This window comes from Camelina sativa, chromosome 14, assembly GCF_030686135.1.
Source record: "Camelina sativa cultivar CO46 ecotype springtype chromosome 14, ASM3068613v1".
Lineage (NCBI taxonomy): Eukaryota > Viridiplantae > Streptophyta > Magnoliopsida > Brassicales > Brassicaceae > Camelina > Camelina sativa.
The window spans coordinates 17307748-17331203 of NC_141893.1; the positions used below are offsets into that span (position 1 = coordinate 17307748).

Below are 23456 nucleotides of genomic sequence, written 5' to 3' on the forward strand. Positions count from 1 at the left end.
AACAAAATCTTCAAAATTTAGTTATTAAAAATAATTATATTGTGTATTTGGATATAAAATCTTAGTTTTTGAAATTCTGATTGGTTTATATTTTTTTAAAAAATATTTAATAATTTTCGCCCATAATTTATTAGAGAGAAAAAATATATTTTTTTTTTCTAGATTTTTTTTATATTTGATCTGTCAGCGTTTTTTATTTTTTTTAATTAATTATTTTAATCAAATTAATAAAGAAACTTAATTAAGTTTTCTACACATTTTAAGGTTAGTTTCATATTTGTACTTCCTAATTAATATAGTAGAATTATATTTTTATTAAAGTATCCACGAAGCACAATAGTAACAAGGGTACTTATCTTGTACAGTTGTACATAGGTGAAATGGACTTATCGACAGACCATAAATAAGCTAATGAAAACAAGATCAAATATCATATAATTCCATAAAGTAAATAAAACATAGATAAAAGGGATTGTCCTCATTTGTTCAACCCAAGACTTTTTTTGTTTTTTCTCTTAAGATATTATTTTTCCTCGACTCCAAACCTAGATGTCACTAGGTCGATCCTCGATTAGATGAGGATGGTCGGATTTAGGCTGGCATAAGCAAGCAAATCTTCATCACGCATGAACACAGCCATGTCTTGTTCGGGTAAGCCTATCCATGCTTCTACACTTTTCACATCCTTTGCATCCATCAACAAGACACACAACTTATTATTAAGGACACTAGCAATGCTAGGTCCAATCCAAACGGGAACACCCATTCCAAAGTCAACCTCATAAAAACGTTTACTACACCAACTAGTCACAACATATAAGTTTGTGTCTGGTCTTAACGCCAATAAGAACTCAAAACCCTTTTTCATCAAGTTCTGTCCAAGCGTGGCTGTAGTAGCACTCTCTTTGATCATCTCATTAACTCCTTCTTTAGCCTTTCTGAATTGAGCCACGATCTGATCGATCTCCATAACGCTCCCTGGTTCTTTCTTGAGAAAAAAGGACGTTAGTAGATTTCCTATAGCGTCTTGTGACAAAATATCAGAAGAGGTCCTAAGACGTATGTCCATGGCTAGATTTATCATGGATGACCAGTTGCATCTTGATGAAGCTGCTTTTGTGGCACATTTCCATATCAATGCCGAAATAGCTTCAACACGTGTAGGAACCGCCACAGTTTCACTAGCGGCCTTGCTTTTAAGCTCGGCGATCTTAGATGATTCGAAGACGAACCTCTTCGACACACAATTCTCACTGGAACCAGTAAGAGCGTCCATTTTGGGGACCTGAAAAGAGGTATTCGCAGGAGGGTAGATAGTGGCCGATGCAAAGAGAGGACTACTCACCGTAAGATCATTAGAGTTCCCTTTTGTTGTAGCGGCCCAGTCCGAGACAAAAGTGAAAAGTGAGGCCGCGTCACATATCAGGTGAGAGATGCCGACGGCGATCGCTACACCTGATCCTGACCCAAAGGAACTGACCTTGACATTAACCAACGGCCAGGCTGTTGGAGATTCTCCTGGAGCAGTTGTTGGAAGGATTTTCTCGAAAGATTCATATCAGTGTTAAGGGTTTTGAGGTAATCAGAGAGAAGCAGATCGGTGCGTGCCTCTGTGAAGACGGCTCCTTCGTCGTTGCAGGTAATGGAGCTGCCATCTATGCGACCAGCAAGAGGGTAGAAACGTGAGAGAGTTTGGGACAGGGATGTTTTCAGTTTCTGGGAGGTGGTCTCTGAGTTGAGATCATTGGTGTTGTTGTAGAAGAAGATTGTAGAGACGTAAATTGGTGGACTTGAGAAGTCGACAATGGAGAGTTGAATTTGGTCATTGTCAGGTGTTGGTGAATCAGAAGCAGAAGCAGGCTTGATCACTTCTCTTTTGACTTCCTCTAGGTTAAGTTCCATCTTTGTTCTCTGATTTCTATAAGAATGAAATAGCTTGTACTGCTTCAAGAGGAGAAGAACACTTCTCTATTATATAGTTGCATAATGTTATCTTTTGTAATCTTATTATTAAATAAAAAGTAGATGCAATCCATCAATTCATTGGAATTTGATATTGAATACAGATTTGGTGCTTTTGCTTTTTAAAATTAGATTTTAGTTTAAATGTTAGTATCTATATAGTATTTTTGAATCAGTTTTAAGAATTAAATCATCATTATCGAATTATTTACCATTGCCTTAAATACTATTAGTTACCAAATCTTCAAAATCAATTGTAGGTTAAGATCTTTTAAAATAAGAAAATCCTCTAACTAATTAAAACATAAATATTTGATTCTCGCTTTTATTTGATTTTATATTTAAATTATTTATATATACATTTTAGGAGACATTTAGCAAATAAATCCGGGAGTTGGAAGCTATTTACAAGCATGCCATTAGTATTAAATAATTAACTTAAAAACAGATTAACTCTACCTATATTCGATTTATTTTTTATAGAAACTAAGTGTTTTAAAAGGTAACAAACATAATTGCAAATGTCATTAAATTTGATGTAATTGTTCTACATAATTGTAAATACCATTAATTTTGGTGTAATTGTTTTAATAAATTTTGAATTTAAACAATCATTCAAAAAAACTAATTGTATGATTTTAAAAGGTAACAAATATCTAAAAGGAATGATAATAAAAATATAAAAGATATTGCTTGCTCACAAATTGATTTTTATTACATATTTAAAACTAATCCTCCTAATCCTTTCGATCCGCTATATATATCTTCCCATTAGTAAAAAAGAAGAACACATTATACTAGAACGATATCACGACAAAATTTGATTTTACACATTATTTGATTTGATTCTCTATTTTAAATCTTTAAGGCATTTTTTTTTATATAGATTTTGTTATTTTTTGTATGTTGATTATTGATTGACAATGTTGTTGTGTTGATGTTGATGGTAAATAAAGTGCTCAATTTCAAAATAGATTTATTTCTAACAATTATTAAAAAAAATTGTGTTTCTACTTTTTATTTTTTGTGTATTTGTGACTTTCTTAGCAGAAAACCTAAGATGCAAGCACAAAATATGTGGCATCTAAGTTATTTTGACATCGCAAAGCCTCTTGAAAGTGGAGTTATGTTGTGTCTATCTCGCCAAAAAAAAACGGATCAGCAACTATTGTAACCCATGTATTTATATACTAATGTGATATATTGTTGAAAATCCAAAAATATCAGGTTATATAGATATAATTATTATATATAAAATCCCAAAATTATGAAAATACTAATGAGTCTTTTAGTTATTTTATTTGATCTCTCATGTATCAAATAAGATATAGATTTTAATAAAACATTTAGTTGTAAAAGTTATATTTTATTTGATAAAAATTTAAAAAAATTGATTTGATAAAAAGTGACTTTTAGCCTCACATACTACTTTTACTTTCATGGGTTTCGTATGATGGGTTTTTGCGGATTAAAAATCTTTGAACATGTTGCGTAATCCGCATAGCATAACGGGTTTGAACTATAGAACCAACACTAAAACTATTAATTTATTTCATATACTATAGATTTGTAATCATAGTTTGGAAAATTAACTTATAAATTATTTAGTATATGAACTACAAAAATATTACACATACTTTTGAAACTACATAAATTAAAAGTTATTATTTAAAATACAATAATTTATAATTTAGACCTGCGGTGTACTGCGGGTGAAAACCTAGTTTTAACTTATTATTGAATACATACAGTTAATAAATTTTTTTATTTTTTTTTCTTAATATGATGTAGGGGAATTGGCAAAACTAACCAAGAAAAAAACAAAAATTAATTATCTAACTACACTAACCATATATTTATTATATACCCTATATAAACTATATTATATACTATATTATCCCTACTCCTACCACCACAACCACTCTCACCCTCTTACCACCACCATCCCACCTCCTTACCACCACCACCCTCAGCCTCATACCACCACCTCTGGCCGCTGGGATGATGGACCTCAGACCAACCAACACTACTGCCGCCGGTGTTCGGACCACCGTCACCAGGTGCCGGACCACCGTCTTCGGTCACCGGACCACCGATCGCCGGACCATCGTCTCCGATCACCGGACCACCGCCACCAATCGCCGGACCACCATCTATGGTCGCCGGGACACCTCCACCCTCCACTACTATCTCTACCACCAAAACACTAAAATAGTAATTTTGCCTACTCCTTATCTTCTTTTCCTAATTTTTTCAAATTATATGCTATTTACTTAATTTGATTGAGGATTTTGGTTATTAGGAAAATTGACCTTATGATGTAACTAAATTTTATTAAAACGGACATATATTATTCAGTTTTAAAATAGACATATATTACTCAATCGATAAATAAAAAAATGTGTATACAATATCCCACATCGACAAAAAAATTGAAGAATGATTCAGATCAATATAAAATTAAAATATCATTAATTCGCGGTTACAACACATGCAAATCATCATTCCATTATTTATTTTTTTGTCAACCAAACATTAGTTAATTAAAAGATAACTCCAAGTTTGGTTGCCCAAACGGGAGGAAAGGAGTTTACAAAAGAAATTACATAAGTAAGAGATCTCGAGGTTCTAGCTAGGCAATTCACCTTCAAATTAAACGCGCGTGGAATCCTGGACACTGAGAAAAGTGGGAAAGAAACCTTGAGCAAACTAAAATCATCCAGCTGGTTGGAGAACGCCGACCAATTTTCAGGGGACTGCAAATAGTTTTTTGTCATTCCATTATTTTCTTAACATTATTATATTAAAATATTTGCCATATCAAATAAGTTTGATTAAATTATGATTATGTAAAAAAACAAATTAATCCTGGTATACCATGATTGAATCTTAGTTTTTTTGCCACTATTGGACCATAACTAGCCAATCCATTAGCCAAATCTCTATATTCGTACAGAGCGGAACTCGATCTTTAATGATTGTGATGGTACATGTTCGCAATAGACTTATCATTTGCCACTAGACTACGGTCACTTCACAAATCTTAGTTGTTAATAATTTACTGAAATCGTTTAAAGTAAACTGTCCGATATTTTGTAAAAAAATTTAATTAAAATATTTCATTATACATATCTCCCTTATTCATATATTAAAGTAATCGGTTTAAAGGTAGAATCATTTTCCAAATGACACATAATTAAACAAAAAAATATGTACCAAAAGGGACACTTATTCTAAACTGGATGGAGTATATATTAAAAGGGTTAATATTTGATATTATCTTGAAGTTTAATTATAATTAATTAATTTATGGGTGATTAAGAAATGATTTTTGGAAGAAAAAAATTAAGGATTACAACAGTATCTGATATAGTTTCTTTGTCAACATACAAGTTAATATATTAATTATAAATTAGTATATTGTGCTATCTATCAAACTCTAACACATAATATCAGTTTATTTTATTATTTTAACACATTCTATGTGTTATTGTAACTTAGATGTGCACAAATCAGATGTAATTTAACGTAATAGAATTTATTTTATTTTTAAATAGAAAGAAAAATTATAATATTTTAAGAATATTTGTGTCACAGGTTAAAATATAAAAAAGACTAAAAATTAAAAATATGTAATTTTATTACTAAATTAAATATCGGGAAAATTTAACATTATTATAAATCAACTTAAATAATTGTCATGTGGTTTACCGTGGGTTAAATCCTACTTCCTCTGTATCATAAAGGTTGATGGTCTAGGATTTTTTCTTGTATCACAAAGGATGATTTCTTTAGTGTATTTAATGTATTTTTATTTTTAAAAATCAAACAACTATTTAATGTTTTTATTTTTATAATAAATAATTAAATATATGCATGCATTTGAATGACAAGTGTGAGAAAATATAAATAATTGAGTATTAAAAATAATATAAAACAAAAATAATTAATAATAATACAATATTTATTGTTTTTCATCTTGGTGTTAATTCTAAAAAATCAACTATTGTGAGAGAGAGAGAGAGTAGTATTTTGATATATATCTTCATATGCAATATGAAGAATCTTTATATGGTTGGCAATATGAAGAATCTTTATATCCTTGGTAATAGAATCTTCTACAAGGCAAGAACACATTAATGGTACTTAATAGGATAAAAATTCTCATGCAAAACGGTTTTTGAGGGCTATTTCTAAAGAAAGAGAAAGAGAGAAAGAACAATTCTTTATTGTGACTTTGTGAGCTGTGTTGTCCCAAGAATCAAGCGCTCTCCAGATTTTACTCTTAAACAAACCATATCTCTCTCTTCATTCTTCTTTCCATTTCTCCCATTCACAATCTTTCTTTTCCTTATTTTCCCCCGCATTTTCCGTTTTCTGCTGCAAACCCCATTCTCTCTCAATCTTGCAGTACTCACAAAAAACTTTTTTTGGTTTCTTGAATCGTAAAAAATCTTGTGCGTTTGTTCAAGAAATCACAATCTTTTTGGGGTTTAGTAGAAACCCTTTTGATTTCTGCCTTCAAAATAGCAGAGATTTTGCAATACACTTCTGTGAAAGACCTGAAGATTCCTGGGTTTTGATGCTTAGGGATCAATCAGGATATATAAAAATTTGGTTTTACGCATAAGACCATGTGTTGAATCGTTACAAAGTTGGTAGATTGTGGAACAAGGCAGGTTTTATTATGGGCTGCATTTGCTCAAAAGGAGCAGCAGAAGATGTTGCTTACCAACGTGAGAAAGCAAATGAGTATTGGAACAAGTCTTCTTCTGTGCAATTGATTGCTCCTCTGCCTTCGAATAAAGACGATTTTTCACATAAAGCCGTTGATGGAAGCTCTGGTGGTGGAAGAAGAGCGAGTGGTTTGATTGTTCCTATTGACGATAGTCATGATGGTAAAACTGTTATTGTGGAGCGACCTTCAAGGTCTTCTCAACGAGGAAGGAGAGTTTCAGATAATGGCAAAGGAGGTGGGTTGGTTATTTCGAATGTTCCACGTAGCGCTGAGGCAGAGCTTATTGCAGCTGGTTGGCCTTATTGGTTAACCTCTGTTGCTGGTGAAGCGATTAAAGGTTGGGTTCCACGACGTGCTGATTCCTTTGAGAAGCTTGACAAAGTTAGTCTCTTTCAAATTTGATATGTGTAGATAATACATTGGATTGGTTTAGTGGATTGTAATGATGGAACATTGTGTTTGCAGATCGGACAAGGGACTTATAGTATTGTGTATAAAGCTAGGGATCTTGAGACGGGGAAAATAGTGGCAATGAAGAAGGTGAGATTTGCTAATATGGATCCGGAAAGTGTTAGGTTCATGGCTAGAGAAATCAACATTTTACGGAAACTAGACCATCCAAATGTTATGAAGCTTCAGTGTCTTGTCACTTCAAAGCTATCAGGTAGCTTGCATCTTGTGTTTGAGTACATGGAGCATGATCTTTCAGGTCTTGCTCTTAGGCCTGGTGTCAAATTCACTGAGCCAGAGGTAACTTTTCAAAAGCTTGCTTCGTCGAATTACCTTGTTGTGTGTATTCTCTGGCTTATCAATCAACTCCCTTGTTTTTGCTTTGTTCAGATCAAGTGTTATATGAAGCAACTGCTCTGTGGACTTGAACACTGCCATAGCCATGGAATCTTGCACCGTGACATTAAGGGTTCAAACCTTTTGGTAAATAATGATGGAGTCCTCAAGATTGGAGATTTCGGTCTAGCGAGTTTTTATCATCCAGATCAAGATCAACCGCTGACTAGCCGTGTGGTCACCTTGTGGTATAGAGCCCCTGAGCTTCTACTTGGATCTACAGCGTATGGACCGGCCATTGATCTCTGGAGCGTTGGTTGCATTCTAGCAGAACTCTTTGTAGGTAAACCAATCATGCCGGGAAGAACAGAGGTGAGTTTTCGAATCTATACTGCCTATAGTCCCATTTGATTTCCAACTGATTTTCATATTCGGAAAATGTTCTTCAAGGTGGAGCAAATGCATAAGATCTTTAAGCTGTGCGGTTCGCCGTCTGAAGAGTTTTGGGAAACGACAAAGTTCCCACAGGCGACAAGTTACAAACCACAACAGCCTTATACGCGAGTCCTTCTAGAGACGTTCAAGAATTTACCATCTTCTTCTCTTGCTCTCCTTGACAAGCTTCTATCTGTAGAACCAGAGAAAAGATGCTCAGCGTCTTCTACTCTACTGAGTGAGGTATAGTAGCTTTCTTTTTCTTTATTAACATTCTTGATCAGCCTCCTGAAGAATACTAATAAATGATTGTCTCATTTACATCTCCAGTTTTTTACAACTGAGCCCCTCCCTTGTCACATATCAAGTTTGCCTAAGTATCCGCCAAGCAAAGAACTTGATGCAAAGGTTCGGGATGAAGAATCAAAAAGGTCAGTACGCAAGGAGGTGCCTATTTGTGTACAAATGATGCAGGCGTGATTTCTAAATACACTTTTCATTTTGAAAATGTCAGGAAAAAAGCTGAAGCTGTGAAGTGGCGTGGACACGAATCTGTGAGAAGAGGTTCAAGAGATTCCAAAGTAACACCAGATTTCATTGCTTCAGGGCATTCAAACGTCTCAATCAACACACCAGCGTTTAAAAAGGAAAAACGCTTTACGGGTACCAATTCAGTGATCCATCCAAGCTCTAGGAGCAATGTAGGTGAGGTGAAGACTAGCCGGTCCAACAACGTGCCTGTTACAATGGAAGACTACTTAGCTAGTTATTCTCAAAAGGAGAATGTAGTTTCAAATAAGCAACCCACAAAGGTAACTAAAGTTGATTCAACAACTCTTAAACTCTTTTCTCACTTTATATAATGGACTCTAAGATGTTTCCTAATGTGTGGTTTCAGACATACATGCGAAAGAAGAACAGAATGCACTATTCAGGTCCTTTGATGCCTCCTGGTGGTAACATTGAAGACATGATGAAAGATCACGAGAGACGAATTCAAGAAGCTGTACGCAAGTCCCGCCTTGAGAAAACTGCAACAAAGAAGAACAAAGATTTCTCTGTCAAAGTGTGTGCTTAGTGAAAGTATGAAACAAGGAGAAAAAAATCATAACACGAAACTAGACGATTTCAGAACCTTTAGTGGTCTTTTTGCACATAGCAACCTCTGTTTCATGCTCTGCTCTTTTCTTTTGGTTAGGGGAATCAAACAAAAATGTGTATATGTAGAACAACTGCTTCAATTTATTAGATATAGATGTTCTTTAGTTATTAAACTGCAGAATACAAATAGGGGTTTAGAGAAAGCAAATCTTTATAAATTGCATAGTAGTGCATTATTCTCACGTACAAGCCAATGAAGTAAGCTATACAAATTGGCTTAATAGAGAAAATATATATATATATAAGCTATAGAAACCACAAGTTCTCTTAGAAAACTAGCATCAAATTCATAAAAGTCTAGATATCGAGCTTGGGTTTCCGGCTAAGCTCGGAGTATTGACCGCCCATCAACTGTAAAATCTCCTCCCACAAGTTTTCCGACGAAGCCCCACATATTAAATCAGAGCTGCACGCAGCAACATGCCAGTAATCTGATTCAATCTCTTCTCTGAGCTGATCTAGCTGCCAACCGGCATAACCAACAAAGAATCTAAAGTCATGTGGCTTAAGAACTCCTTTCTTTACAAGTACTGCAGCTTCATCTAAGCTGTTTCGAGTACCAAAGTTTAGCCCCGGCATGACTTGTTCAAAACCAGGTATCTTGGTTTTATCACCAGTTTTCAAAAGAAACATACTTGCTTCAAGAGGTCCACCAAAGTACAAGGAACATTCTGAAAACGTGGTAGCGAGTTCGGTTTTAGTCGATTTCATATGCTTGATGTTTTTGTGAAGAGGACGGTTGATAACAACTCCAAACGGTCCTTCTTGTGGGTGTCTGGTTCCTGCTCTAAGAAGAAGCACAACGGTTCTCGCAAATGTTCTATAACCATCTAGCTTCTCTGTAGCAACTAGAACACATCCAGTCTCAGGAAAAGGAATCGGATGAGCCCATTTCAAGCCTATCTGTTCCGATTCATGAGATATTATATGACCCTCAGCTTCAGCCTTTTCTTCCTGTAACATCATTCAAAGCATAAACCCTATTGTCTTATACGATATAAGTTACCACAAGAAGAAGCATATTGTTACCTGTTCTTTCATAAACAAGTTTGCTCTGAACTCTCTCCAATCTGTACTCAAACCAAACGATTTCGGAGCTGCGGAATCGCCTGATTTGTTTCCATTAGAAGAAGGCTTATTCTCCTGAGAAGCATCTCCTTCAGGATAAGAACAAACATCTCCACAACCGTTAAGAATCAGAAACGAAATAACCACTTCCTTCAAAATCGACGAGCCTCACAAGCGTAACCAAAGCAAATAACAAATCTCATTCGAATATCTCAGATGTCAAAACCAACAATAACGTTAAGTAACACCAGTGTCAAGGAACTAAGATAAGTCAATGTAACCATTGGAAAGCAAAAGCTTGTGTTATGTATGAAAGATCCAAGAAGACAGTTACAGTATCAGATCGAGAAACACAGAGATACTGATTTTTGATCGAATCGTAATTTGCTTAATTCGCTAAACGAAATCAAGGGAGACTAGTAGTATTATGTAATTCAAGACATGCAAGAAGAAGAAGGCACATATACATACCAGAAGAAGGAGAAGAATCGTCGTTACTCTTCTTAGAGGTAGCTCTAACAACCAAAGAACGATACGGAGAAGAAACTTTATAATTGCGCTTCAGGAACCTAAAGTCGAATTCACCGAGTTTCCCAGAAACAGATGATGATTTCTCAGGGATCGGTAATGATTTAAGGGAAGAGGAGAAGGGAGGGTTTCGGATCGCAACGTCAAGGGTCCATAGATCCATTCCTTGCGATATGAGAGTGAAGTGTTGTTTTTAAGTTAAAGGAAGCGATATGATGAGAAAAGAAGAAGAAGAAGAATGTTTAGAAATCCAGAGAGGAGAAGAAGAAGCTGAGGATATCTGTGATTGATGGCAACAGATTGCGAGAAGCCAAACCAAAAAAAAAAAAACAAAACTGTAAGAAAGAGAGAGAGAGAGAGAGATACAACGAAAGAGGTATAATAATAAAAAGGGAATATGCTTTGTTATTTACTAGCGAAATTCCTGCGTTTTAATTGGTTACAACTTACAGATATAATCCAACAACGATATTATGATTTTTTTTTTATATAATAACGATATTATGAATTAGTATGTTTGGTGATAATAAAATCCTATTAAACAATATTAGTTGGTTTACAATTTCTTGCAGGACAACTTTATGTTGTTTTTTTAGTTTTTTAAGAGGAATCTAGTATTTTATTTGAGATGTTTATCTTAAATCATATGTATTATATTAACATGAACCATGAAAATATCATTTTTTTCCCTTTCTGAATAAAAATTAATAAAATTCTTATAAAGTTTTGAGTTTAAGTTTTTTTTTGGCAAACAAGTTTTGAGTTTACGTTATAATCTACTTATCTCCTAATTTCAGTTCAGCCTATGAATATTAATTAGGCTGTACATCTACATTTGAATTAAAAAGACTATATTTAATTACCTACTTACCTTTGTGCTCATGTAGATCTCATTAATCAAGATCTCATCGATAAAGATAAATACTTTCTTTGATTTTATCTGTTTAGTTTTGTGAACAAGTTTTTTTTCCAATCATGATGAATTAATCTTCAAATAATAAAAAAATAAAAATAGCCTAGAAAAAAAAACAAAACAAAATTGACAAGAATTTAATCTAGTTTAAGTTACATGTTACATTGATAAACTTGAACTTGGATGTGTGAAATCAAATATAGTTTTCATGGCATCAAACATTGAAGGCTGATTGAAGCTTTCTAACCAATTTCTACAACGTATAGAGAAATCTCCAAAAATTGAGATAATGTAAGCTGTTGGCCTACCTACATTGATAATCCGGTTTTATTTTTTTAAAATAGTGAGATAATGGATGCAAATTTGAAACAATTATAATGACATATTTTGGAAGAAATATTGTAAGAAGTTTGCTGCTTTTAGAGTTAATCATTTGATCTTTTGCCTTGTGTAAATTTGATTAAATATATTTTAGGAAAATTAAATTCGAAGCTAAGATTCTAAATTGGACTAATTGAAAGTTTGAAACATTTCCAACTTTTTTCGTGATCCAGCCGCACCTTCCAGTACGGCTACCTTATGACACAATCATTCTGGTTGACCAAAAGAGAAACATACGTAAAACAACGTGTATAATTAATGAAAATCCCTTTGAAGAATACTAAAAATTATAGTTGGAGACTAAGAAAAAAAGATTATGCATGAGAGAGATATCAATAATGTCACGAGTCATTTTTACGAATGTCTGAAAAATATGAATTGTTTTCTTTTATAGAATTGAACAATATTGCAGACACGACATTGCACGAATAGGATTCATAGGATGTAATTTAAAAGGTACTCTTTTTTTGTCTGCCTCATCACCACGCTTGGACTAACGACTAATGATGATGTATGACTCTCTTTGTCTTAAGTCTCAACACTTAATCATTAACTTTCTTACTCGAAAGTTATTACCAGACTTGCCATTGCCATTTGGGTTTCATTCGGTTTATAAACACAAAATCGGAAGCAAAACCAAAGTCTGTTAAGTTTTTGTTTAATCGGTTTCGGTTTGGTTACATATGTTTTCTTGGCTAAAGAAAACCTGAATTTAAATTTCAACTCAAATTTGGGAGCAACTTATTGGTTTAGTTAAACCGACACAATTTGGACACCTTTGGAACTATGCAAATGAAAGCTTTTTTTCCTAGTTTGACAAATATTAATGTTCAAGAAACAAAGAACCAAAGTTGTTAGACGCCAACATGGGGTGGTTATTTAAAAAACAAGGAATAAGAAAGTTGCAACCACCATGTTGGTTCCTTTTTAACACCTGTCTCGTTTGGATCACTCAATCTTTGCCCATCAGATTCTTCTCTTTCAAGCATCATTTTTTAAACCAGAAATGTCCCCATTACGTTTCACATCTTCTAGTTATCATGAATATATAAATCAAATATACACATTATAATATGAAAATAAATTAGTTAGTATATGTATTCACCACCAACTTCTGTTGTATCGGAAGAACAGCAACCTTAGTAGCTTTCATGTCCTCCTCAACTTCCTCAATCATTAAAACCGTAACCTCTCTCTCTCTATATACATACATTTCTAACCATTATCAAAACATCTTCCTCATTCACCGATCCGAAAAACCCAAATCGAAAAAATGAGGACCAAATCTCCATCTTCCGTTAATCTCAAAGTCATATTCATAGGCTGCTCAATCTTGATCTTTCTCATCATCTTCTTTGCAAGATCAAACATCTCCTCTTCAAAGCCAATCTCCAAAACAAATCTCTCCCAAGAAGAAGAACCAACTCATCACCATAAACCAGACGCATGTCCAACAACAACACAACAATGCACAAAGATGCCACTTTCTTTATCCGACGCATTGGTTCACTACGTCACGAGTAACGTCACTCCACAGCAAACATTCGACGAAGTCTCTGTCTCAAAGAGAGTCTTGGACAAGAAGTCTCCTTGTAACTTCCTCGTCTTTGGCTTAGGTCACGACAGCTTAATGTGGGCATCTCTCAACCATGGTGGTCGTACCTGTAAGTACTCTGTTTTTTTCCTCTGTTTCAAACAGATCTAATGAAAATTATCGATTCCCTCATTAGTAAAAAGTTTGATTTTTCAGTGTTTATTGAGGAAGACAAGGCTTGGATTGCTATAGTAACCAAGAAATTCCCAAACTTGGAATCTTACCACGTAGTTTACGACACAAAAGTCAAAGATTCAGACAAACTCATGGAGCTAGGAAGATCAGAAGAGTGTAGATCTGTGTCTGATCCGAGAAACTCTAAATGTGATCTTGCGTTGAAAGATTTCCCGGCGGATTTTTACGATACGAAATGGGATCTGATCATGGTCGACGCTCCAACTGGTTACCATGAAGAAGCTCCGGGGAGGATGAGTGCTATTTACACGGCGGGGCTTTTGGCTCGTAACCGTGAAGATGGTGAAACTGATGTTTTTGTTCACGACGTTAACCGTCCCGTGGAAGATGAGTTCTCGGCGACTTTCTTGTGTAAAGGTTACATGAGGGAGCAAAATGGGAGGCTTAGACATTTTACTATTCCTAGCCATCGGGCTCGAGCTGGACGACCTTTTTGTCCGGTGGATGTTGATCGCCGCCGTTAATTTTGTGCCGAGAGATTTATGCAGTTCAGCATCGTTGGTCGGTCAACGGACTCAGGGCTGGTAAATTGATTTACCTAGTAGTCTTTCTTTGAGGGACTTGCTTAGTTGGCATTTTTTAATTTTTGGTTGTGTTTTTGCTTTATTTGAATACAGTTTTCAAGATTTTAGTGCCTTTACTGAAATCGGTATATTAAAAGACTAGTACTATTCGCATAATTATTTGTGGTTTCATTATTGTGATTAATGAATACTACAAAATAAGGAATTATCCGAAATGGTCATTGATCACTTACAGAAGCGAAATTGTATTTGATGGTTTGTTCGCTTTTGTAGTTGCACAGTTCGCTTTTGTCAAATTAAGAGTTTAAAAGGTAAATCAAAGCACAAATACATGAGTAAATGATCAACTCATATCATATGCGGGGGTAATAAACTACCCTCAAAAACTATACCAACCTAAACCTAACACATGGGGGTAAATGGTAATAAACATAACCAAAGTCCAAATCAAGATGTTTTACTGAGACATTGTATATTGTATCACAAGCTAGAAACATCAAAGAGCTTCAATCTTCTTCCAAGATAAAACTTTCTACCCCATAGTGGACTTCTTCTTCATCCTTTTAGTCATCTTGGACTTGTTATAGGTAAAGAAAAAGCTAAAAAATTAAACCACAAAATTTGGGTGAGAGGTTTTTAATTTGTTACAAAGAACAAAGAATCTAGAGCAACTTTACGTACATGATGATGAGTCATATCCTATCGTTGCGCCTGGTGGCGGCATAGCCAAAGCAACTGCAATATTCCATCCTCCCTCGTCACATCCACCAACAAGTTCCATGGCCTTCTCTAAAGCGTCTTCTCCAAGAATGTAAACGAGAGCATCTCTGTAAAAATCAACAAAGAAAGATTAGCACTTAATAACTTAAGAGTTGTGTGGAGGTATAACAGCCACAGACCTGCCACGGCGACCGTTTGAGCCTCCAAGAATCCTAATGCCCGTGATCTCTCCACATGAAGAAAAATGGTTACACAGCCCAATCTTGATATCAATCTCAGGAAGCGAGGTGTCATACCCCGTAACTATCATCCTAACAATTTGATTGTGCAGGGCATTAACATTTATCAACATGACAAGGATACATAATGTACAAGCTAAGGAAAAAATAATAATTTACATGCGGGTTGGAATTCTGAATCTTGAAAAGTTCACAATAGCCCATCCAGGATCATTGTATTGTCCATCAAACGGTGAAGAACTGGCAAATACATTCCATCCTCCAACGTCACTTCCACTTAGTCCCAACACCTTCTCTTCGGCACCTTCTCCCACAATATGAATGAAGGCAAAACTGTGAAACAAAAAAAAAACTAATTTTTACTTAACATGGAACTTTAACTTTAAAGTGAGCTGGGAAAATTGGAGGAAGAAGCCACCAAAACCTCTTGAGAGTATCCCTTTCAAAGTCCCTGGGAACATAAATATGTACGATCACTCCACATGAAGAGAAATGTTTTCTCAACGCGAGCTTGAGATCATACTCACGAAGCGAAGTGTCATATCCCTCAACGCGAATACAGCTAAAGGTACGGCCGAAATCAGTTTTTGGTTCTTCCCTGCTCCTGCCATCAAGATAGTTTGGTCGCACCCAGCCACTGCTACTGCAATAATTTGTTGGTTGTTCCCAGCCACTTCTACTGCCACTGCTACTGTGATAATTTGGTTGCACCCAACTACTGCTACTGTGATGATTTGGTTGCACCCAGCCAGTGCTACTGCTACTGTGATAATTTGGTCTCACCCAGCCACTGCTACTGTGATAATTTGGTTGCACCCAGCCAATGTTACTGCAATAATTAGGATATCATATTATTTTATTATCAACATGACAAACTCGATCTCCAATAAATTTAAAACTAAAATATAAAAACAGTTTAGTCGTGTTCTGTATTGAGTTATTAGTAGATATGTATATTATGTTGTATAATGTATAGTTGAGTCTCCTTTAGCTTTCTATGCTTATACACTTGTTTAGAGTATAAATACTCTCTGTATACTCACTTTACGGTTTAATAAGAAAGATCACTTTTACATCAAAGTTAATATGGTATCAGAGCAAAATTAATTTCTCATTCACCCTTCTGCATAACAAACTTTTTCAAACGCCATCGATGGCGATCTTGAGCTTCTCTTTTGAGCTTCTCTTTCGTTTTATCTTCGATTTGAGCTCCCACATCTTCGATTAAGCTTTGATTCATCCTTCTCTATGATTCCCATTGATCTTTCGGAGCTCCGATTCTTTTTTTTTTTCTCTTTTTTGATTTCAGATGAGCGCTTTAAATCTTCATATTCTCTCGTCTTTTGTTGCGGATCTTGTTGCGATCGTCTTGTTCATATGCTCTTTTCTTGTTACCCGAATTGTATTGGGTTTAATCGCGTTCCTTTTACTTGATTGAGTTTGGGTTGTTGCCTCCTATCGCACAATCCTGTTTCAGATCCACATCATGGTTACTCCAAATCATTCATCATCGTTACCAACAGATCAGTATGAGAATCCGTTCTTCTTGCACAGCTTGGATCATGCGAGGATGAGTATTGTATCAGACCGTCTCACGTCTAGAGCTGATTTCTATTCTTGGCGAAGGTCAGTTCGAGTTGCTCTCAATGTTAGGAATAAACTTGGATTTATTGATGGAACGATAAAGAAACCTCCTGATGATCATCGTGATTTTGGCTCTTGGTCACGCTGCAATGATATTGTGTCTACATGGATCATAAATTCTGTTGATAAGAAGATTGGTGCTAGTTTGTTGTTCATATCTACCGCAGAGGGTATATGGAAAAATCTTATGTCCCGTTTCAAGCATGATAATGCTCCCAGGGTCTTCGAAATAGAACAAAAGCTGAATTCTATCCAACAAGGGTCGTTGGATGTAACATCATATTATACTCTTTTGGTAACCTTGTGGGAGGAGTACAAGAATTACGTTGAGCTACCAGTCTGCACTTGTGGTAAATGTGAGTGTAATGCAGCTGCTCTATGGGAGAAGTTACAAGAACGAGGTCGTGTTACAAAGTTTTTGATGGGGCTTAATGTATCTTACGAGACTACTCGCAGAAATATCCTCATGCTGAAACGTATACCGAGTATTGAAGAAGCTTTCAACATGGTGACTTATGATGAACGGCAGAAGACTATTACACCAAAGCCTGATGGTATGATCTTTCAAACCTCTGCTCCTGCACAAGACAATGTTACTTATCCTGGTCCTCTCGACAATGTTGCATATGCTGCTATTCAAAAAAATTATCTCCCTAGAGGTTCTAGGCCATTATGTACTCACTGTGGTCAGACTGGACATGTCGTACAGAAGTGTTTCAAGTTACATGGCTATCTCCCGGGTTACATACCAGGATTCAAGAGCACCTTTGCTAACTATCAAGCGACAAATCAGCGGAACTCTGCACCACATGTGGCTCAAGTTCGAGGACATACACCTCGTCCACAGACACATTATGTTGCTAATGTGGTGACTGAGCAGGTTCCATCTTATCCGCAATCTACTCCTGCTCCTGCTGTCAATCTTGATGTGAGTGCTCTAACTGGTGAACAGATACAAACCTTGATTCAACAACTGAATGCTCATGTTAAAACTTCAGAGAGTCCAGTTTCATCTTCTCAAGTCTCTTCCATCACAGAACGTGGTGCTATGGCTGTTCAATCCTCCTCTGGTAGTTTTCTATCTTTTCCCACTAAATTTCCATCTTCCTCTTTACGTTTTGAGAACACCCGCCTTACTTTTCAACACCAATGCTTATCATCTCTCTCCAAACACATTCCTCATGGTAGTTGGATCATAGATACTGGAGCAACTTGTCATGTTTGCTCTGACCTGAACTTTTTTAGTGAAACAGTTACTGTCTCTGGTGTCACAGTCTCATTACCGAATGAGGCTAAGGTGGATATCACACATTGTGGTTCTGTTCAACTTACAAAAACACTCATTTTGCATAATGTCTTACATGTGCCATCTTTCAAGTTTAATCTCATTTCCATTAGTAGTCTTTTACAGCATAATCAAGGTTCAGCTCATTTTTTCCCTGATTCTTGTTATCTTCAGGAGTCTATTCAGGGCTTGATGATTGGTAAAGGCTACTTGTTGCATAACCTCTATGTTCTGCATCTTGATACATCCTCTGCTCTCATCTCTTCGTCTTCGTCATCTGCATCTCCTCATTTCACTGGATCCTTGGAAGTCGATGGACATCTTTGGCACCAACGCCTTGGACATCCATCTCCTGACAAGTTAAAGCTTCTTGTCGGTACTTTACCTATATCTAGTCTTAAGAACGATGTTCCTTGCTTTGTATGTCCTCTAGTTAAGCAGAAACGTTTACCGTTCTTTTCTAATAATCACTTGTCTTCTCTTCCTTTTGACTTAGTCCATCTAGATGTATGGGGACCCTTTTCTGTTGAATCTATAAACGGATATAAATACTTCCTTACAATAGTTGATGATTGTACTAGAGCTACCTGGGTTTATCTTTTAAAGAATAAAAATGATGTTATCTCTATCTTTCCTGCTTTTGTGAAGTTTGTTTTCACCCAATATAATGCGAAAATTAGAAAAATTAGGACTGACAATGCCCCTGAACTGGCTTTTACTGATCTAGTTAGGACTCATGGAATGATACACCAGTTTTCTTGTTCCTATACTCCCCAACAAAATTCTGTTGTTGAGAGGAAACACCAACACCTTCTTAATGTTGCTAGAGCTCTCTTTTTCCAGTCAAATGTTCCTCTAGCATACTAGACAGATTGTCTTCTCACAGCTGTATTTCTTATCAATAGGACTCCTTCTCCTTTGCTACAGAACCGTACATCCTATGAAATTCTTAATCAAAAGAAACCAGATTACTTTTTTTTGCGTTCTTTTGGCTGTCTTTGTTATGTCTCTACTCTACCCAAGGATCGTCACAAGTTTAGTCCTCGTGCTGATAAATGTGTTTTCCTAGGATATTCTTTTGGTTATAAGGTTACAAGGTTCTTCATTTAGATGACAATCGCATTACAATTTCTCGCAATGTTATTTTTCATGAAAACGTTTTTCCTTTCTTTGATAATCAAACTAAACATGGCTCCGCTGATCCTTTTCATACATCAATATTACCATTGGATATTCCTCATACAATAGACTATTTCCATACTCCTGTATCTCATACATTTAATCCTGCACATGCATCCCCAACCACAAATCCCTCTGGTGACTCTTCTGATGATGAGACTGTGTCCCCCGAGACGACCATTGCTTCACCATCAAATGTCAGGCCAAAGCAATCATCTAGAGCACCAGGTTATCTTTCTGACTATCACTGTTCTCTCAACCAAATTTCTTCATCATCCTTATCTCCTTCATGTTCCCTTACCACTAAAAAGCTTACCACTCCTTATCCTCTATCATCTTATATTACCTATTCTAATCTCAAACCGACCTATAGGTCCTATATTCTATCTGTTACTCTAGAAACAGAACCTAAAAATTTCCAACAAGCCATAACATCCCTGAAATGGACTGAGGCTATTAATGTGGAATTGGGCAACATGGAGCATACCTAGACCTTCAATGTTGTTTCACTCCCACCTGGTAAGAATGTTGTAGGGTGTAAATGAGTTTACACAATTAAATACTATGCAGATGGCTCTTTAGAACGACATAAGGCTAGCTTGGTTGCAAAAAGGTTCACACAACAGGAAGGCGTCAATTACTTTGATACTTTCTCACATGTTGCTCGTCTTGCTAGCATGAAGCTACTCTTGGATTTAGCAGTTAAGAAGGGTTGGAGCCTTACTCAAATGGATGTCACCAGTGCTTTTTTGCATAGCAAACTTGATGAAGAGATATATATATATGTGAGTCTCCCCCAGGGTTACACACCTTCTTCTGGTACTTTACCGCCTAATGCAGTTTGCAAACTCAACAAGTCTATCTACGGGTTGAAGCAAGCTTCTCGACAGTGGTACCGATGTTTCTCAAAGGCTCTGCTTGATGATGGTTTTTCACAGTTGTATGCTGACAATACTTTGTTTGTCAAAGAAGAAGGTACCTCATATATATCTCTAATTGTCTATGTGGATGACATTTTAATTGCAAGCAATAGTGATGAAGCTGTTGCTTCGGTCAAAGCTTGCCTAGCAAACCAGTTCAAGACAAAGGATTTAGGTCCTGCAATATTCTTTCTAGGCTTAGAGATAGCCAGAAATTCAGATGGTATTTCGGTTTGCCAGAGAAAATACTGCTTGGACTTGTTAGCTGATAGTGGTTTGTTAGGTTGCAAACCTAACTCTGTTCCTATGGATCCTAAGATTGAACTCACGAAGGAAACAGGAACTTTGCTACCTGATGAACGACCCTACAGAGAATTGATTGGCAGGTTATTATACTTGTGTATCACGAGACCGGACATCACCTTTGCGGTTAACAAGTTAAGCCAATTCCTATCGTGTCCTACGGATGTGCATTTTCAAGCTGCTCGCAATGTTCTCAAATATTTGAAGAACAATCTAGGCCAAGGACTCTTTTTCTCTGCATCTTCTGAGGTTTGCCTCAACGGGTTTGCAGATGCTGACTGAGGAACTTGCAAAGACTCACGACGGTCGATTTCTGGTATGTGCATCTTTCTTGGAACCTCACTTATATCCTGGAAGTCGAAGAAACAGGACATCGTGAGTTCAAGCAGCACGGAGGCAGAGTATCGGAGTATGGCTCAAACAACCAAGGAACTACTGTGGTTTAGACAAATACTCGAGGACTTACGATTCACACCAGTTTCACAGGCCAAGTTGTTCTGCGACAATAAATCAGCTCTTCACATAGCAAACAACGATGTCTTCCACAAAAGAACAAAGCATGTGGAGATTTACTGTCACACTACACGAGATCAGGTTAAGAATGGTTTTCTTAAACTATTTCATATCTCCTCGGAGAATCAACTAGCTGACATTCTTACAAAACCACTCCACTCTGGTCCTTTCCATCATCTTCTTCAAAGAATGTCTGTTTCAAGCCTTTATGCGACCAAAGAATTATCGGCTTGAGGGGGGTATATTGAGTTATTAGTAGATATGTATATTATGTTGTATAATGTATAGTTGAGTCTCCTTTAGCTCTCTATGCTTATACACTTGTTTAGAGTATAAATACTCTCTGTATACTCACTTTACGGTTTAATGAGAAAGATCACTTTTACATCAAAGCTAATATTCTGGAACGTCTGCTACATCACTATTGTTCCATTCCAGACCCTAAAGGTACAAATTAAAAAAGATTTAATCATAAACTTTAACACTCCAAATATTTTTGTTCTTGTGAAGAAACCAATTAATAGAGAAAAACAGAGGTTAACAGAGTGAGTAAGAAGAGATCCGTAAGGAGAACAACAATTACTTTGGTTGCGGATCGTTCCATTGAGAACAGCTTTTCTAGGGATTTAGATCGTATATGAAGAAAGGCTTTTTTGGTTTTTAATATTAGTTTGGGACAAAAACTGTTTCAAACATTCTCTAATTATTATTACAAGATTTTCCTTCTTTTTATTTTTATTTTTTTTTGCCTGCACCAGATCTTCCTAAATATCAATAGGGGATGTTGAAAAAATATTTATTTATTTTTATTTTATTTTTTATTTTCAACCAAACATTAATAATTAAAAAAGTACTCCTAGATTGGTTGCCCAAACAGGAGGATAAGAGTTTACAAGAGAAGATTCAGAAAATAAAGATCTGGAAGACCGAGCAAGACAATCTGCCTTTTCGTTGAGGTCGCGGGGAATCCTGACTAGGGAGAAGGAAGGGTAAGATGTTCGGAGCTGCGAAAATTCCTCCAGTAAATTTGAAAAAGTAGGCCAATTGTCCGGCGTCTGCACCATCGCAACTAGCTCTGCACAATCCGTCTCGAAAGCCTGACAAGCAACTCCAGCCGCCAGTAAAGACTCCATAGCTCAGATCAGTGCTTGTAATTCTGCGTGTAGGGGAGTTAGGCCTTGTCTGACACTCCGTGCGCCCAAAAGAAGCGTGTAATCTTCACCGTTACAACACCACCAACCCAAACCCTGAAAAGGGTCCGAACCTTTCCATGAACCATCAACCTGGCAGCGGGTAGAATAATCCCTCTCCTCCACTAAGGGCGGGGGGGGGGGGGGGGGTGCAGATTTCTCACTGAATAAGATTTGGCTTCCTCCCACAATAATTTCTTAGTTGCTGTTTGATTTAAAATCTCAATTGGCTCTAACTAAGTGCCCTGGAAAACCTTTTTATCCCTGTCTTTCCAAAGTGACCATAAAATCCAGGGGAGGCGAGAAATGAAATCAAAAGCCCCGGATTGAGAAGTCGTCCGCCAGAATATGAAATCTAAATTCGCATAGATAGAGGCATACGGAAAACCTCCCGGTTCCAGCAACACCGGGACCAACTCCCAAATACATCGCGACCGAGGACAATCAAACAGTGCGTGGTTTATAGTCTCCGTCTCCAAGTCACACCGCTTGCACAAAGCATCACAACGGACACCCCGATGCGCAAGCCGTTCTAACACGGGAGGGGTACCCGAGGGAATTTGCCAGAAAAAGTGTTTCTTTGGGGGGACATCTAATTTCCAGGACTGAGCCCGCAGGGACATACACGATGGCCCAAACTCAACTTCCGCAATTAATTCTCGGGCTAACCGATAACCTGACTTAACCGAATACTTCCATGACTTTGTATAGTGCCATAATAATCTATCCGGTTGATAAGTTTTACTGACTGGCATACCCTGAATAAGTGGTATATCTACCGGATCAAAAAACTCCTCAAGAATAGGCAAATGCCAATCCTTAGTAACTAGATTAATGAGATGATTAACCATCAAACTCGGAAGCAGCAATCTTTCCCTACCATTCGCTGGTCTTGGACGAATATCCGGTAACCATGGATCTCGCCAAACCGAAATAGAACAACCAGAACCTACAACCCATCGCACTCCCTGTTCCACCAACCCCTTAGTTGAATAAATACTCCGCCATGCAAAAGAAGAGTTATTCGGTTTCTTTGCCATAAGAGGATGTTTGTTTCTGAAATACTTTCCTTTCATCACTCGAGCCATTAAAGATATCGGATTATGAATTAACCACTAAAACTGTTTGGCCAGCATGACATCATTAAATTGTTCCAGAGCTCGGAAACCTAAATCCCC

At 36.6% G+C, this 23456-nt stretch overlaps 6 protein-coding genes and 1 pseudogene across 8 annotated transcripts; 3 read left to right on the forward strand and 4 right to left on the reverse strand.

The window, feature by feature from the left end:
* Positions 1-296: 296 nt before the first annotated feature.
* LOC147928341 (BAHD acyltransferase BIA1 pseudogene) lies at positions 297-1928 on the reverse strand (annotated as a pseudogene).
* Positions 1929-5943: 4015 nt separating this feature from the next.
* On the forward strand, positions 5944-9195 carry LOC104741957 (putative serine/threonine-protein kinase At1g09600). Its single transcript, XM_087484963.1, has 7 exons — positions 5944-7081; positions 7166-7450; positions 7541-7858; positions 7937-8164; positions 8252-8352; positions 8436-8733; positions 8820-9195. The coding sequence occupies exons 1-7, from the start codon at positions 6650-6652 to the stop codon at positions 8997-8999; spliced, it is 1842 nt and encodes a 613-aa protein (XP_087341089.1). The 5' UTR covers positions 5944-6649; the 3' UTR covers positions 9000-9195.
* Positions 9196-9215: 20 nt separating this feature from the next.
* On the reverse strand, positions 9216-11104 carry LOC104741955 (uncharacterized). Of its 3 annotated transcripts, none has more exons than XM_010462899.3 (3): positions 10622-11104; positions 10112-10239; positions 9216-10036 (listed from the first exon to the last, which is right to left on the reverse strand). In XM_010462899.3, the coding sequence occupies exons 1-3, from the start codon at positions 10839-10841 to the stop codon at positions 9380-9382; spliced, it is 1005 nt and encodes a 334-aa protein (XP_010461201.1). In that variant the 5' UTR covers positions 10842-11104; the 3' UTR covers positions 9216-9379. The 3 variants fall into 3 exon arrangements, with proteins under 3 accessions (XP_010461201.1, XP_010461200.1, XP_010461199.1); XM_010462898.3 differs by having other exon boundaries at positions 10112-10260; XM_010462897.3 differs by having other exon boundaries at positions 10112-10317; positions 10622-11055.
* A 1822-nt stretch (positions 11105-12926) lies between these two features.
* On the forward strand, positions 12927-14500 carry LOC104741958 (glucuronoxylan 4-O-methyltransferase 3). The gene is made up of 2 exons (XM_010462903.3): positions 12927-13636; positions 13723-14500. The coding sequence occupies exons 1-2, from the start codon at positions 13246-13248 to the stop codon at positions 14223-14225; spliced, it is 894 nt and encodes a 297-aa protein (XP_010461205.1). The 5' UTR covers positions 12927-13245; the 3' UTR covers positions 14226-14500.
* A 458-nt stretch (positions 14501-14958) lies between these two features.
* LOC147928342 (uncharacterized) lies at positions 14959-16395 on the reverse strand. Its single transcript, XM_087486095.1, has 5 exons — positions 16364-16395; positions 15669-16073; positions 15452-15577; positions 15185-15346; positions 14959-15112 (listed from the first exon to the last, which is right to left on the reverse strand). Exons 1-5 carry the CDS (start codon positions 16393-16395, stop codon positions 14959-14961), a joined length of 879 nt encoding a protein of 292 aa, XP_087342221.1.
* Positions 16396-16730: 335 nt separating this feature from the next.
* Positions 16731-18376, forward strand: LOC147928343 (uncharacterized). The gene is made up of 2 exons (XM_087484964.1): positions 16731-17958; positions 18348-18376. The coding sequence occupies exons 1-2, from the start codon at positions 16731-16733 to the stop codon at positions 18374-18376; spliced, it is 1257 nt and encodes a 418-aa protein (XP_087341090.1).
* A 4138-nt stretch (positions 18377-22514) lies between these two features.
* On the reverse strand, positions 22515-23366 carry LOC147928344 (uncharacterized). Its single transcript, XM_087486096.1, has one exon. It carries the CDS (start codon positions 23364-23366, stop codon positions 22515-22517), a length of 852 nt encoding a protein of 283 aa, XP_087342222.1.
* Positions 23367-23456: the final 90 nt, after the last annotated feature.